We start from the raw sequence: 16803 nt of genomic DNA on the forward strand, positions 1-16803 counted from the left end.
TCGCCTTCCATTTTGAGGTAGAAGATCTAATTATTCATAGCGAACTTTTGTATACTATATTTTCTCCAGATAGGGTTGATTTAGGTCTTGAAAATCTTCGAAAGCAGGGCCTGGCTTGAACCTAAGAAATTGGGATGTTAATTGACCTGTATTTGAGTTACAATAATAGACATTTGCAACATTCTCCCAATATACCAACTTCAGGTGTTTCGTTGAATCCGCTTGTAATGCGTGGATGGCCATTATATGGTTCTCGCTCTACGTCCCGTGCTGCAGGAGTGCCCGGCCATTGAAGTGCTCGTGTCACCACCCAGTCGTCTCCTGGCAGTAGTATGCGGTGAGGGGTGCTTGTCCGAGTAGTCCACCAGGACACCGACTGTGCTGGAGAGAGTGAAGGTGCTGCCAGGATCAAAAACAGTTCAAGTGCGTCTCGCGCTGTGTCCCGCGCTGCGTGAGCGCACGGCCGCTGACGTGTTCTTGTCGGAGGATCGGCGGTCATCACCCGTCCGCCTCCTGACGGGAGTATGTAGTAAGGGTTGCTGGTCCGTGTAGTCTCCCAGGGCACCGGCTGTGCTGGAGAAAGTAAATTTGCTGGCAGGGTGAAAAACAGCTTAAGCGTGTCTCATGCTGTGTACCGCACTCCGGGAGTGCCTGGTCACTGAAGTGCTCGTGTCTGAGGGTCAAGGGTCACCAACTGGCTGCCTGCTAGTGAGAGTAAGAGGTGAGTGTTGCTGGTCCCGGTAGTCCCCCCGGGTCATCGGCTCTGATGGAGAGTGTGAAATTGCTCGCAGGGTCAAAAACATTTCAAGCATGTCTTGCACTGCAGGAGTGCTTGGCTGCTGAACTGCTCGTGTCTGAGGGTCAGGGGTCACTGCCCGGTAGCCTCCTGGCGGGAGTATGCGGTGAGAGTTGCTGGTCCCGGTAGTACCCCAGGGCACCGGCTGTGCTGGAGAGAGTGAAGTTGCTGGCAGGGTCAAAAACACTTCAAGCGCGTCTCTAAATTGGTTTGGGGTTTTTCTTGTGTTGTCTTTTCAATATAATATTAATGTTCGAGTGCTGCATAAATACTTTACACATTGCCTATAAATTAAGCCTGACTGCTTTATGTCAAGCTTCCAGAGGCTAAATGCAGATTTATTTAGTGAGTGTTGTGGTTCATCCTGACAAGCACTGAGTTTATTACTTGAGTGGGCCTCTCATCTCTGTCAACTAATAACCCCATTTCTTATGGTCTCAGTTATGCGTATTATAGCATCGGCATATTTCACAATTAGTCCATTTAGTTTGATGGCTATTTTGTACATAGAAGGCAACGCATTGTTTGGCAGAGCACTGAATGTAGATGCCTCAAAAATACTTTAATTATTCAGTCAGCCAGTTAAGGGACACAGAGAGCATAACTTTACCATCACAGCATGATGGTGGCACATGAACCTTTAACAAATTACTGAACGTATAAGGCTTTGGGTTAAACCTGCGTCCTAGATCACAAAGAACGAAAAAAAAAAAGATTTGTCACGTTTTCTTCACCCACCTGCAAGGACTGAGTGGACTTAATATGTGTCATGTATGCAACATGGATAATGGTATTTTGTAGAATAATATCTTCGTTGTGGCATGTTTCTCAAAGCAAATGTTTGTTTATTTAGAGTTTTTTCAGGGTTCTCACACCACAAATTGTCAGTTCAGCACAGGGAAGGAGGAGATGGCTAGAGACATTGGGAACACACAAGGGAATAAGATGTACCTAAGGCGGAAACCACACAGCCAAAGATAAATGCCGCAAAATAATAATAATAATTTTCAGATAATAGAAAATTGACATTCGCGTTGAAGGCTGAGCAAATGTGTGCGACACATAGCGTTTTCTCTGCTTGAAAATTGTCTGGGTTCTAAAGAGCCTAAAATGGAAATAAAATAACGCCTTAATCAGGTTTATAACAAGTGGAGGCCACTTATAGAGCACAGTTTAGCTGTGGACGGATCTAAGGAGTAGCGTCTAAGAGCAAATCAATGCAATTACAGCTTTCTGTACGTTGTTATGGCAACTAAGGCAGCATTGACGACCTTCAAACTTGACATTTCCAGCTAGGCCATGACTGTAACCAGGGGTGATTGAGCTGACCTCTTCAATGATTCACAGGGGATTGGGCTTTTTAACTGCTTCCCTCTCACACTCTTTTTTCTGCTATGCATTCTTGTCTAGTGCTTCTAATGGACTCATAGTGATGACACTGACAAACCTGCAATATTTGTGTTTTCTATTACTGCAGGTATAAGTGGCAGAAACATGTCATGACAAGAAAAATATGACAACTGGTATACCTACTGAGTGCCCTCCAACGTCCCAATATTAGTTAGAAGAAGAATGCCCAATGCAAAGTAAGGTGCCATCTCGTGAGTTTGGGATGTTTCGACAGAACACTATGGGCAATGGAACTGTCAAAGCCCCAAGAGCAGAAGACAGCTGTCCCTCCTCCAGCACAAGGGACAGTGCATCTGGGGCACTGAAAAAGTTGCAAGAAACTGTCCTCCTTTTGGAAGAGGAGCTGCGACGGAAGTGGGAGGAGCTGAAGGAGAAAGATGAAAGAATCAAGCAACTGGAGAAAGAGCTCCAAGCAAAGGTATCCCAGATTGAAAAGCTGCAAGATGCCATTGGTTACAATAGCAATCCTTCGTCCCCAGTCACCAGCCAAGAGAACAAACTGAACAGTGTCCTCAACCAAGTGCCGAATCGATGTGGAGACCACACTCCTGAAGTTCAGAGGCGTTTAAAGGCTAAAGAAGGTGTGTCAGCAGAGCCAACGTCGAGAAAGTTTTACTGCCCTTCCACACAGAATTTCACCTTTGAGTTGGCATCCATCCGCAAAGACTCCAGGTAAGAGGAAATAAGTTCTCTTTACCATATGTAGGACTACTGCACATCTGTTTCAATTCGTAAATAAGTAATAATGTTATAGGGTGTCCCTCTCAGTAATATAATTAAAACACTCTAAATGAGAAGTAAGAAAATCCATACAGTTAATCAGTATTGACACAAAATAGATGTTTGGAGCACACAGTGACCACCTGGCCTTCGAGTCACTAGATTAGTTCATTGCGCTGTATTAAAGAGAACAGACACCATGATATAAAGGCTGCCCACACTAGTGGATTCCCACCATCACAGTGCCTTAAAGGATGCTAGTTTTTCCAGTGTATGAAACAAAATGTTTGTCAATATTTATCCAAGGTGAAATGCCGAACCTTTCTCATTCGAGCGTTCCATCTGTTTCTCTATAGAAGTCCAATCACTGTCATATTACACACGGTTAGACAGCTGCCAACGTGGGCCCTAGTATATGTCACATCTGCGACTATCAAAGGGCCTCAAAGACAGGGATATCTTATACTGCTTTGCTAATTAGGCAATATTCCCTGATGGAAGAGGCCTTTATATGCAAGCTTCTAATTTGTCTGAAAGTAAAGACGGCCTGATTCAAACATATTATCCAACTAGAGATTGTCTTGCTTTATGCTGTTAATGTCTAATTAGCAGAACCCTTTAATAAAACCTTTTTCAACAATTTTACTGCTATGCAGTCCTATGAATCTTGAGCTATGTCCATTCTCAAGTTCATCTTTGAAAAATGTTTAACATTCTCATCTAACCAATAATACTGTTTTGAGAAAGCGCTTAAAAACCTTGCACAAAAATGATGCATTTCGAAATACTATATTGGTAAGAAAAAAGCCTAATTTTTGAGGAACCTCTTAAAAAGTCCCATACGCCAGTGAAAAACATTAGAAAAAAAAGCTTTGAAAAAATATAACTGTGTTTACAACAACATTGAAATACCAACAGACACTCAGCATAGCTCGAATCTAGAGGTATGGGATTGAGATATATGTTTTAAAAATCATGCTACAAGAATATTATAGTAAAAACGTTGACAACCAAAACATCGACAAAGTGAAAATGGGTAAGTACAGGACTACTATACGTAACTCCACAGTAATATGAGAAAAAATGTTTAGGCAGACATTACAGGACTCAGGAACTTGGTCCTCTATTGTGAGCTTAGAAAAGAAATAGTGTAAGGGGGCAGGGTAGGGTACTCTGACCACTCCCTAGTCCTCATGGGGAAACCCAGAGGGATTCCCTTGGGACTGAAAAAAGAAAAATGTCATAAATGATGTCATAGAACATGTCATAAGTGATGTGATATTCAAGGTCATAAGCAGTGCATGGCGCAGCGCAAGTTATGGTTAGTCCTGCTAACTATAACTGGTGAATTTATGTGTTTTATTTAGTTCAAAACGTTAATGCTGTCATTGACAAATTTACATGAATATAACATTAGCTTATCGTTTATTTTTTCCAGTGAATATATATATATATATATATATATATATATATATATTACCTACTGGCAGTCGCCAGTAGGTAGTTATAGTTAGGACCTATTTTCCATAGGAAATCTGAAACATTCCTTTTTGAATAACGTTGGCGACGATTGACGAATTTTCACGAAATTTTCCAAACTTTTGGCCAGCTCCGGTCCGCTCCTATCCTGAAAATTTCACAGTGATTCGACAAGCGGGGGCCGAGAAAATAGGGGGGTCCCAAAACGCGTTTTCCCCATGCATTTTCCCATAGGACCTGTTGACGCTGCTACAGCCCGAACTGCTGGACTGAATTACACCAAATTTGGCAAAGAGGTAGTCCTCAGTTCAGACTCGTGCCGTTTGCTTAAATGGTGTAAATCTGTTCAGTAGTTCCTGAGAAAGTTAGAGTTAAAAAGATAGATATATCTGGGCGGAGCCTAACCACACATCTCATCGTGAGATCTGATTGGCTGTCAGTACTTCATCCAAGAAGTGTAGGCAGCCATCTTGGGACCAATATACGTGATAGCACCTCATTAAAAAGCATTGTAGTTAATAGAAGGTTTTAAGACTTTAGTTACATTATAAATCATTTGTTGATGGTACCATACTCATTTTAGGAATTGGGGTGTGTTCTAAGGTGATTTTACCATGTGAAAAACCTTCTGCTGTGATATCATGAATCATGTTTGAGAGAAAACTATTTTCTCATGCTTTTCCCACAGAGGTTTGGAAGGTGATCTATGAGTTAAACTGAGAGCATATTTTCTGTAAATTCACATTATCTTTCTCAGTCATGTGAGAATGAAGTCTGACATTCTCAGTAAAACATGTACATCCAACAAGGGCAGAGACTGTCAGTTGATTCCTTTGTGTTCTACTGCAGCTTCCCAGAGTGTTTTAAAGAACAACTAGAGCGCTAACAGTCCTACTCATGACAAATGTGTGGCACACCTGAAGCCATCTTGATTGGAATAAAGTGGTAACACTTAAAACATTTAATTTACAAAGGAACAAAATGAGGGGGTTCATTTTGCCATAGAAATTATGATTAGTGCTGCAGAAAGAAAAATTAGGGCAAATTTTGACTTCTCAGATCCTCTTCTATTTCATAAAAAAATTCTGACATGCAGACTGAAACATGCACTTTGAATACCAGCAGCAGACTTCCCTGGTGAGCAGTAGCTTTACTACAGTGATCTAATGAGCAACTAGAGTGCTAACATTCAGAATTTATGGCACATGTGTGACACATCTGAATGTCTTCTTGATGGAACCAAAGTAAAAAACTGAAAGTATTTCCTACTGAGGAGACTGCAGTAAATGAGGAAATTAGGAAAATTCATAACAAATAAATCTCCCAAGATGGCCACCAGAGACAAAAGAGCCCAAATGTATCCCAAACATCACCCAGATGTAGCCCAAGTATAGCCAAATGACAGAATGTCCCAGAGTGTTCTAACGAACAACTAGAGTGCTAACAGTCTTACTTATGACAAAAGTATGGCACACCTGAATCCATCTTGATTGGAATAAACTGGTAACACTTAAAACATTTAATTTAAAAAGGAACAAAATGAGGGGGTTCATTTTACCATAGAAATTATGATTAGTGTTGAAGAAAGAACAATTAGGGCACGTTTTGAGTGACTTCTCAAATCCTCTTCTATTTCATTAAAAAATTCTGATATGCAGACTGAAACATGCAAGTTTAATACCAGCAGCAGACTTCCGTGGTGAGCAGTAGCTTTACTACAGTGATCTAATGAGCAACTAGAGTGCTAACATTCAGAATTTATGGCAAATGTGTGACATATCTGAATACCTTCTTGATGGAATCAAAGTAAAAAACTGAAAGCATTTCCTACTGAGGAGAATGCAGTAAATTAGGAAATTAGGAAACTTCATAACAAATAAATCTCCCAAGATGGCCACCAGAGACAAAGGAGCCCAAATGCAGCACAGATTTCACCCAGATGTAGCCCACATGTAGCCCAATGACAGAAGTGTGCAAAACACTTATTTTTTGTGTATTTGCAGTTTTATATAGTGCAGACTTGTCAGGTATTGGAGTGCTTTACATGAGCATTGGTTACATCACACAAGATCAAATTCATTTTGGTTGTAGACATGGGGAGATTAAGTGATTTGACCAGAATCACAGAATGTTGAGCTGAAGCAGAAACTCCAACCTGGTTCCCCAGTTGCAAAGTCTGCAGCTCTGGAAGTAACACCACATCCTCTCCCCTAAGTGCAACATTTAATCAAGTGGTCAACTGGATAAAAAAACATAAAGGTTACAAATAATTTAAAAGTTCTTTGTCGCTATTTGAAAACTCAGAAAACTAGGCCTCATTTTAGTTTTTTAGAGCACTTACCATAATTTTGATGCAAATAAGACCCTCTCATATATATAATTTCTAAAGGAAATGCTCTAGGTATTACAGTTTTGATTACATCAAGATGACGTCAGGCATTCCACACTTTTCTAATAAATATAGAATGTTAGCAACCTAGTTGTTCATTGGGATACTGTTGAACGGCAGAGGCCAGGGGCATTGACTCTGAAAATTGAAGGCAGGTAGGAGAGTGCAGAGGCAACAATTTAACCACATTGGGCAGGCAGGAACGGCAGTGGCAGCACAACAGACTATGGAGGGCAGTGGAAAGGGGGGCAAGGGCAACAAAACAACAATACAGGACCGGCAAGAGAGGCTGTGGCAATATAATAGACCATTGTGGGCAGAAGGAAGAGGCAGTGGTAGTAAAACCATACATGCCAACAGACCCGTTTCAGCCAGGAAACGTCCAATGTTTTTAAGCTCAAATGGGCTTTATTTGATCTGTCTCCTGTCTACAATCTCCTCTTTTTCAATGTAACTCAAAGGGGAAAATCAATACCCCAGTTTTTTTTCAAAATCTCCCTCTTACCAAGTTCAAAATGTTCGCAAGTATGGTACATTGGATCATGGTAGGCAGGAGGAATTGGGGTAGGGACATGGACTCGGATAACAGAGAACAGGAGGGACATGGAGAGGTGCACCAAACAGACCCTACAGGGCAGGCATCAGGGTTTGCAGCAGCACAATACACCACACAGGGCATGCGGGACGGGAGTGCAGCACAACAATCCATAGAAAGCAATAGGGAGGGTACAGGACCATGCACATGGACAACAGAGAACAGAGGGGAAAGAGGCAATGGTAGCTAGCTGACCATAATGGACAGACAGGAGAGAAAGCTGCAGCATAACAGACCATAAAGGGCAGGAGGGACGGATCAGGGGCATTACAATGGAACAGACAAGCCAGGAGGGAGGGAATAGGGGTCTGCACATGGAAACAGAGGGCTGGGGGCAAGGGGGCAGGGCAGGAGCAGTAAGATGACCATGGAGGTCCGGCAGGATGGGCACTAGAAACAAGACACACCATGGAGAGCAACAGTGAGACTATGATGGCATACACACAGACCATGGAGGGAAGGTGGAAGGGGGTCAGGGGCAGCTAGCTGACCACACAGGGAAGGTGGGATGGGCCATGGCAGCACAGAAGAACATGCATGGCAAGCGGGAGGGTTAGTGGCAGCACAATGGCTATGATGGGCAAGAAGGAGGGTGCAGGGGCATGCACAAAGGACCATGGAGGATAGAAGGGAGGGTCATGACCTGGGCACAGACAAGAGAGTTCAGAGGAAGGGGCCTCACAACAGACCGCGCGGGGCAGGCAGGAGGAGCAGTTGCAGCACAACAGACCAGAGAGGGCAGAAGGGTGTGGCAGTAAAATGGACCATGGAGGACAGGAGGAAAGGGATAGTGGCATGGCATGTGGACCGGCAGGGTGGAGGTGGCAGGGATAGGTTACAGTCATCTGACAATGCTAGGCAGGTGGGAGGGGAGTGGCAGCTCAACAGAAAACTCAGAGTAGATAGGAGTGGCAGGTCCATGGAACATGGTGGGCAAAAAGGATGGAGCAGGGGCATGCACAAAGACATCGGAGGGCAGGGGGAAGGAGAATAGGGGCAGCAAGCTAAGCACAGAGGCTAAGCAGGAGGTCAATGATGGGCCATAGAATTGGGCAATGGAGGGCAGGAGGAGTGGACTGGTACATCATGCTAAATGGAGGGCAGTGGCAGCACATCAGGCCATGCATAGCAGGAGGGAGGAGGCTAGTCCATGGATTCAGACAACAGAGGATAGGGAGGAGTTGGATGGGGCAGCAAGATAACTGTTCAGAAAAGGTGGGCATTAGGAACTTTATTGTTTTTAAAATGTGTGTCTGTGCGAACTACTTAAAATATGAACAAGTATGCAGCATAATCTCACTTTTATTCAGGAAGAAGAGGACGTTTGTGACTGTGACTCCGGGCTCACTTGGCAGAAACACCCCCTGACCCTCCACCCCCCATCGCAAAATGTAATGCCCGTGAAAAGGGTAGGTGGACGCAGTGTTATATAGAACATAGTCCTGAGAGCACGATTGAAAATGAAAACTAGATGTAGTATATGGTATAAACTATGCACCAAAAAGTGTGATATAAGATGAACCAGGGCGTGAAATGTAATATGCAATACATTGTGCGCAATGACAGATTCATTGGAGAGCGCGAGATAGCACAGGCACTAGCGCGTGCTATGCGATATGCGCCTTGGAGTGTAATCTGCACAGGGCAGTGTTGTGTAACCTAACTAGTCTCTAAAGTTGTAATATAAAATATGTGCTGGGGAGTGTAACGTGGCATATGCACTGTGACAAAGATATAGATCCCAGATTGTAATATGTATGGCATAGCGCTGTGCGTTATAAAGTAGGCATCGAGGAAGGCACGTTAGGTGGGGCAATATAACCCGTGCGAAGGCAAGTGTGGCATGACATATTCACGGGGTGGTGTTACAGTGCACATGGGCTAGAGAGTGTCATAGCATATGCACTAGCTGGTGGAATACAACACAGAGGTGTGTGGCACTCGACGGGCTGGTGGGAGGAGCAGGTGCTGATGGTCGACTTTAAAACAGAGTGGCAAGAGAACATCAAAGTTTGGTGGCATTTTATTGGTGATTTATATATTACATGGAGAGGGACACGAGAGAAGTTGAGGTATTTTATAACAGCTTTGAACAACAATGAATTGAATTTAACTTTTATTAGTACCATGAGTGAACTTCAAGTACACTTTTTAGATCTGGAAGTTTTTATTAGAGAAGGAACACTGCACACACTAACTTTTAGAAAACCAACTGCGGGAAACTCCATCCTTCATGCAAGCAGTTTCCACCCGCAAAAACTAAAACAGAGCATCCCCTACGCAGAATTACTCTGCATGAAGAGAAACTGTAGCAAGGCTAGCTCTGTAGAACATGCACAAACCGAATTGACAGTGAGATTTAAAGAAAGAGGCTATAGTCAGAGGGTGCTAAATCAAGCATTAGTGAAAGTGGATGGACACCAAGGGAAGACATTTTATTTAAAAAAGTGAGGAAAACAAAAGGAGATACATCCCAGGAAGTGAGGATGATAACCGGGTACAATGCCTACTTTGTCAGAGTAAGAGACTGCATGAGTGGGCATTGGCATCTGGTAAAAGGAGACCCAGTGTTGAATACCCTGGTCCCGCAGAGACCCCTTATCACCTTTAGATAAGCAACCTTAATGAGGCAACAATTGGTGAGAAATAGCCCAGAAGTTAATGAGACACAGAGCTGGTTGAGGGCAAACCCTAGTTTCAATAAATGCATTAAGTGCAAGGCGTGCAAACATGGACCAAGTAAGAAGGAAGTTCAATTGCCAGTTTTTTACCAAACCATGGAAGATCCCTCCCTTTTTTAACTGAAAAAGTGATTATGTTATTTATGTTCTTCAATTCACTTGTCCCAAATATTATGTTGGGAGTACAATCCATATGGATCACGTGAGGGTCCTGCAGCATCTCCGAGCAGTAAAGAATGGAGATAAATCATACCCTGTAGCTTGTCACATCAACGATGTTCATGCCGGCAGGATAGAAGAACTAACATATTTTGTAGTAGACTCAGTCCCGAAAAGCAGACGAGGTGGGCATCATGAAGGCAAGCTTAGGCAGCTGGAATCTAGATATATACCTATGTTTGATTGTAAAACACCCAGAGGCCTAAATTCCGATAAAGACATGCATGTCCACCTTGAATGATGATCTTCTAGATGATATCAATATTACTACACAATGACAATCAAAGTTAACACCTAAATAATGAAATCCATGAGATGTGAAATATATATGAAATTTATATGACTTATGTCAAATATGTCTGCATCACTATTTTAATATTTTTGTGTTTCATGCAACTAATCACAATGGTTGAGATAATCTTTTATGTAAAATCTTTTATGTCAGCAATTGGATTTTAGGATCTGGCCCCCTCGCTCCCCATTCTCGTAATAAATATGTCAGGTGTCCAGTATCAGGATAGTGGAGCACATTGAATGCATAGGTGAGGACGCCAAATACCATTTGTAAACATTATACTGAAAAATAGTAGTAAAATTGATCAAAAGCACTTGCACTTTACCAAACGCTAGGAGTGCTCTCTGTGTCCTACCATTGCACTTTAATTCGCGACATTGCACAGAAGCATTTGGACTTTATCCTACACGAGACCACCATTACCAAATAAGCACTGTGCAGTAAGGAGTTGGTTTGTGTATTATTATTGATGCTACGCACCTGCACTTTACTTCTATATTCCAATTTGCACAGAAGCACATCACACTTTTGAAAAGTAGGGAGAAAGGAATTGAGTTCTTTTTTAAAACATTTTTTAAGTCCTCATATGCAACTAAGTCTCTACAGAGCCAAATAGATTTACTCAGCTGTCACCTTTATATTGGCGACAGCAAGAGAGCTCTGATGTTAATGGTTTGCACTTTACACAGAACCACTTGTGATTGGTCCATTCCATTCTTCTATCTATACGGCCCAGGAACTGACCCGAGTGATAAAGTAATTCCATGTAGAGGCATAATCATAGGACAAACTTAAATTCTGAAATTAAGGACTACCTAACCAATCTATGCATGGTGTCCAAAAGGCCCGCTTTTTTCTTTTTTGTGGCAATATCCAGTTTCATAATATATTTGATAGAATTTAGCCAGTCATAAAAGGTCGGAGGGGTACATTTGATCCAACATTTACAAATTTCTCTATGTGCTAACAAGATAAGATAGAAACAGAGCTTTTTATTATCCAAGGGTAACAATTTGTTATCCGGGAGAATACCAAAGGTGATTAAGAAAGTGCTCACCTGAATATCAAACCCAAATATGTCTTCCATATCTTTTATTACAGAACCCCAAAATTGCTGTAATTCGGAGCAGCTTATAAACATATGCTCATCATTAGCTTTATCCTTCTGACATCTAGGACAGCACCCTTTGCAAACTTCGACAACTTAAAAGGAGACCAGTATACTCTGGGAAGAGAAAAAAGATGATTTCTCCTTAAATTGGCAGGTTGGACTGTAGAATATAATAAATCAAAAGATACTTGCCATATATCTTCCGTGCTGACATCCGGCAAACATTCGCCCCACAGTTGTGATGGAAGGATAAAGTCGCCATCTGCCAGATCTATCAGAAGCCAGTACAGTTTTGCTACTTCTTTCTTGTTTCGTTGTCCAGTTCTCAAAGCATTCTCTAGCTCATTTGTAAAGCCCACCGGAACAGCAACCGCCTGGGACCAACTTTTTATTTGTATGTATTTAAATTTAGGTAGCTGACTGTCCGTTATAGACCTAAGATCTTCCCAGGGTAGCAGACAACCTTCTGGAATAAGTTGGGCCCAGCAATTTACTCCGGCAGATTTTAAAAGTGTTATTAATGAGTCTTTAGTCCACTCAGGTGATCGTGGTGTATCCCAAATAGGCACCATAGCGCTGTAATAGCTAATTTTTAGCAGCTTTCTGATTTTACACCAAGGTGCCGATTCCGATCCTGTAAAACCCGGGTACAAATGGTCGTACGGAGCGTTTTCTCCGTACGACACGTACCCGGGAATTCCACCGTACAAACCAGCAAGTACGATTCGTACAGAAATACCATTTCCGTACGAATCGTAAAAAACACCGTAAGGCTAAAAAATACATACAATTCCGATCCTGGGCAGTGCGTACACGACGTCCGCACGGAGTCAGGCAGCGTTTTACGGACCAGCAAGTACGATTCGTACCCACAGCACTCCGCGCGGCTATATTTTTACGGGAGCCAAAAAGTGCCGGAAAAGCTAAGTACGCCGCGATGCACGAGGAAAAGGGGGCCCGCTACGCGGCGTACACGCCATCACCCACATCGTACGTGTCATCATGTATGGTGCGTACCCCAACATTGCATATGTACGGACCGTACCCCCCACCCCCCGAATGTACGAACCATACCCCCACCCCAACCCCGTATGTACGCACCTTACCCCCAGCCCCGTATGTACGTGCCGTACCCCCAGCCCTGTATGTATGCGCCGTACCCCCACCCCAGCCCCGTATGTACGCGCCGTACCCCCAGCCCCGTATGTATGCACCGTACCCCCACCCCAGCCCCGTATGTATGCGCCGTACCCCCAGCCCCGTATGTACGTGCCGTACCCCCACCCCAGCCCCGTATGTACGCGCCGTACCCCCAGCCCCGTATGTACGTGCCGTACCCCCAGCCCCATATGTACGCGTCGTACCCCACCCCAGCCCCATATGTACGCGCCGTACCCCCAGCGCTACGCCGTACGGGACGTTTTCCATACGCTTGTGCATTCAGAACGCCGGTACGGATCGGACTTGTGCGCTCGGACTTCAGTTTTACGACTCGTACGTAAAACTGTCCGGGGACGTCTCGTAGACTTTTACCGAGGCGATTCGTATGTATTTTTCCCGTACGAATCGTACTTCACCGTTTGTACGGTACTTGTACGATTCGTACGTAAAAAAATACGGATACGAGTCGTACGGGTAAAAAAAATACAGGATCGTAATCTGCCCCTAAGTGTCGGCAAAGTCCCTTACAGATTTCAGTCGAATTTTCTTTAAAAAGCGTGGATCTCCAAATCTATATAGAAAAACGTATTCAGCTCCTTTTGGGTCTTGCAGCATTTCCTTAAACATCCTGCCTATATCTGAGAGATTAGGCTCATTCATCAGCATTTTGCCTGTCTTCATTAAGAAAACCCATGAGTAAATAATTATGTCAGGCGCACTTAAACCTCCCTTGTTCTTCCTTCTCCTAAGTTTCTTCCAGGATATTCTAATACCCTTAGAAGCCCATATAAATGAATTCATTTTTGACTGAATTTTCCTCAGACTTTCTTCTCTGAAGGCTAGTGGTATATTCTGAAAAACAAAAATCAATTTGGGTAACAGCATTATTTTTATTAGATTAACCCTTCCTATTAATGTTAAAGTTAAATATGCCCAGCTTTTTAAAGATTCAGAAATTTCTTTGTCTATTTTACGTAAATTTGTCTTGGGTATATCATTGATATCCTGAGTAATTTTAATTCCTAGATCTCTGATTTCTCTTTTTAATTGGACAGAGCTAACTGTAGAGTTCCAAGCCATGCACTCCGTCTTTGACTGATTAATCTCATACCCCGAGATGTTACCAAATTGTTGGGCTAGGCTATATATGATAGGAATGGTTTTGTCAAGATCTGAGGTGTATACCATAATGTCATCTGCATATAAAGAAACCTTTTTTACCCAATTACCAAAACTAAACGGGAGTATTTCCTGATGTTTTCTGATGCTTTCTGCAAAAGACTCTATATAAATTAAAGAGCATTGGAGAAAGTGGACATCCCTGCCTTGTCCCTCTTTGCACTTGTATAGAAGGAGAGAGATTACCGTTTATCAGAATTCTAACTGTCGGAGCTTGGTAGATTGAAGAAATAACCCTAGAAAATTTCTCACCTAGTTTATATTTCTCCAATACCTTAATTAGATAAGCCCAGTTGACCCGATCAAAAGCCTTCGTAGCATCCAATGTAATAATGGCCAGTGGTAATTTATATGATGTTGCAAGGTCAATATCTCCAATTAAATTGTAAGTTAGCTCTTGAATACCTCTCCCTCTAACAAAACCCTTTTGGTCCTGATGTAGTAGACCACTCATAACGCCATTCAACCTCTCTGCGAGAACCTTGACAAGGATTTTATAGTCAAGATTGAGCAGAGAAATTGGTCTGTATGAGTCACACTGATTTGCAGGCTTAGATGGTTTTAGAATCAAGGCAACCGTGGCCTCATTCCATGAGGGAGGCATGTTGACACCTCTTTCAAAGATTTGAGTAAACAGTTTATCCAATACTGGAATCAGAACCTCGACCAAAGATTTATATAGTTCAGCCGGAAGCCCATCTGGCCCTGACGCTTTACCATTCTTGCCTGCTTCAATTGTACTCCTGATCTCAGACTGAGATATAGGTTTGTTAAAATTTCTTGAGGCCTCATTGCTGAGTTTTTTAGATGGAAAACGCTGGAGCCAAGATTCAATTATATTTTCTTGTGGTATAAGTTCTTCTTTATATACTTTCTCAAAATATTTTCGGAGTGCTTCTTCGATATCCCCGGGAGTCTGACACACTTTACCAGTAGCACTACATACTACTTCCTTGATATTGCTTCTTGCAAGTTCTTGTTTGGTTTTCCAGGCCAGAAGCTTGCCAGATCCTTCCCCATATTCGAAGTGGGCCATCTTACTGGAATCCCATTTCTTTTGCAGTCTCCCATCCAATATCGCTGACATCTCCGTTCTGAGAGATAGTAGTCTATCAATGATATTCTCTTGTGTTCCATCTCTTGAACAATGAGATCATGCTCTAACTCCTGGATTTTATCCTCTATTTCCTTTATCTCTGCTTTATGTTTCTTCTGTCTAGCTATTTGCATAGACGTTATCCAGCCTCTTAAACATGCTTTGTAAGCATCCCATACTATTTCTATAGGCACATTGTCTGAGTTAGTTGAGAAATAGATCTTGGTTTCTACTACTAAACTTTCTATTATTTCTTCCTCAGACAGAATGGCTCGATCTAACGTCCATCTTTTAATTGTTGGTTTGCTAGGGAGTTTCAACATTAATGTTACAGCCACATGATCTGATAAGTGGCCCGCAAGATGTTTTATTTCTGTCACCCAACCCCTCAACTCTGCACTAATCAAGAAAAAATCTAATCTGGACCTGTGGCCTTGCTTTTTGTTGTGAAACGTATATCCTCTTCTACCACCCTGTCTTTCTCTCCATATATCTATCCAGGATAATTGTTTTGTGACATTTTTTAGTAGAGATCTCATTTTACAATTCTGTAATGTTTTACTATTGAGAGATCTGTCCATCACAGGATCCAGCACTAGATTAAAGTCACCTGCCAAAATCAAAGGGTCTCGGAATGGCAGTAGCTCAGCACATAGCCCCTTTAGCGGGGCTGGATCATCTAAATTGGGGCCATAATATCCTGCTACTGTGAATTTATGGGAGTAAAACCTTATATTTGCCACAGCCCATCTTCCCATCTTATCCACTTTAAACCCTTCCAGTGATATAGCAGGATGATTCGTTATAATTATAGCTACCCCTTTAGTTGTTATTTGTTGTGTAGTGCAAATAACCTCTTTAACCCAATTCTTGGTTTTGCACAGACTCCTCATCTCTTTTTCAACTAAGTGTGTCTCTTAAAGGATTAAAATTTGTTCTGGGACATCTTTTAAATACTTGAATATCCTTTCCATCCTATGTTTGACCCTCAACCCGTTTAGGTTCCATGTCAAGACCCTCAAATATATGTGATCACCTGAGGTCTGTGTCATCACTAACTAGGATAAATGGTAGAATTTTATGAGACTTTATATGGTGAGTTGGACACTTTTTTTTTTCATTTTTCCCCCTATGCTCCCCACCTAGTGCACCACCCATCTTCCCCCCTCCTTTCACCCTAGTGCTCCCCTGGAGAACCCCCACGATTTTTCTTATGGCCCTACCCTGGCCTTTGAGGCTATCCTTCCTGTAGTCCGGACTGTTTTAGCTTTTTAGTACCTCTTACCAAGTGATAATTAAAAATAGACTACTAAGATTATTGAGAAAATTACATGACAAGGAAAGGAGAGAGAGAAAAGAGAGAAAAAATAAATGAATAATAAAAAGAAAAAAATGTAAAAGCTAATAAACAGATTTTTTTCTTCTTTCCTTCCCTCCCTCAATCATCGGTTGACTATTCTTGAGCTGTGATATGGTGTAAAAATATGCATTTTATTTTTAAACATTACTTTTAGTGTTGCTGGAAATTTGAGTTGGACTGTTGCGCCTAACTGTCTGAGGGGTTCTAAAAGCTTTCCTAGCTCCCACTGTTTAGATGCGGTTGTAGAGGAAACATCAGAACGGATTTGGAAAATGAAACCTTCCGCAGTTAATGTATTCAACTTTAAAGCCT

The 16803-nt window shown here is 42.3% G+C and overlaps 1 protein-coding gene across 2 annotated transcripts in view; it reads left to right on the forward strand.

Annotated features, from left to right (window-relative positions):
* Window positions 1-552: 552 nt before the first annotated feature.
* The window catches only part of LOC146867068 (cGMP-dependent protein kinase 2-like), a 1824148-nt gene continuing 1807897 nt past the window's right edge, over window positions 553-16803 (forward strand). For both annotated transcript variants that reach the window (XM_085603485.1, XM_085603486.1), the window contains exons 1-2: window positions 553-721; window positions 2274-2878. In XM_085603485.1, coding sequence (XP_085459611.1) covers window positions 2376-2878 — 503 coding nt within the window. In that variant the 5' untranslated portion in view covers window positions 553-721; window positions 2274-2375. The remainder of the gene's footprint in view (window positions 722-2273; window positions 2879-16803) is intronic.

The sequence above is a fragment of the Triturus cristatus genome, chromosome 1_2 (assembly GCF_964204655.1).
Source record: "Triturus cristatus chromosome 1_2, aTriCri1.1, whole genome shotgun sequence".
Taxonomy (NCBI): Eukaryota; Metazoa; Chordata; class Amphibia; order Caudata; family Salamandridae; genus Triturus; species Triturus cristatus.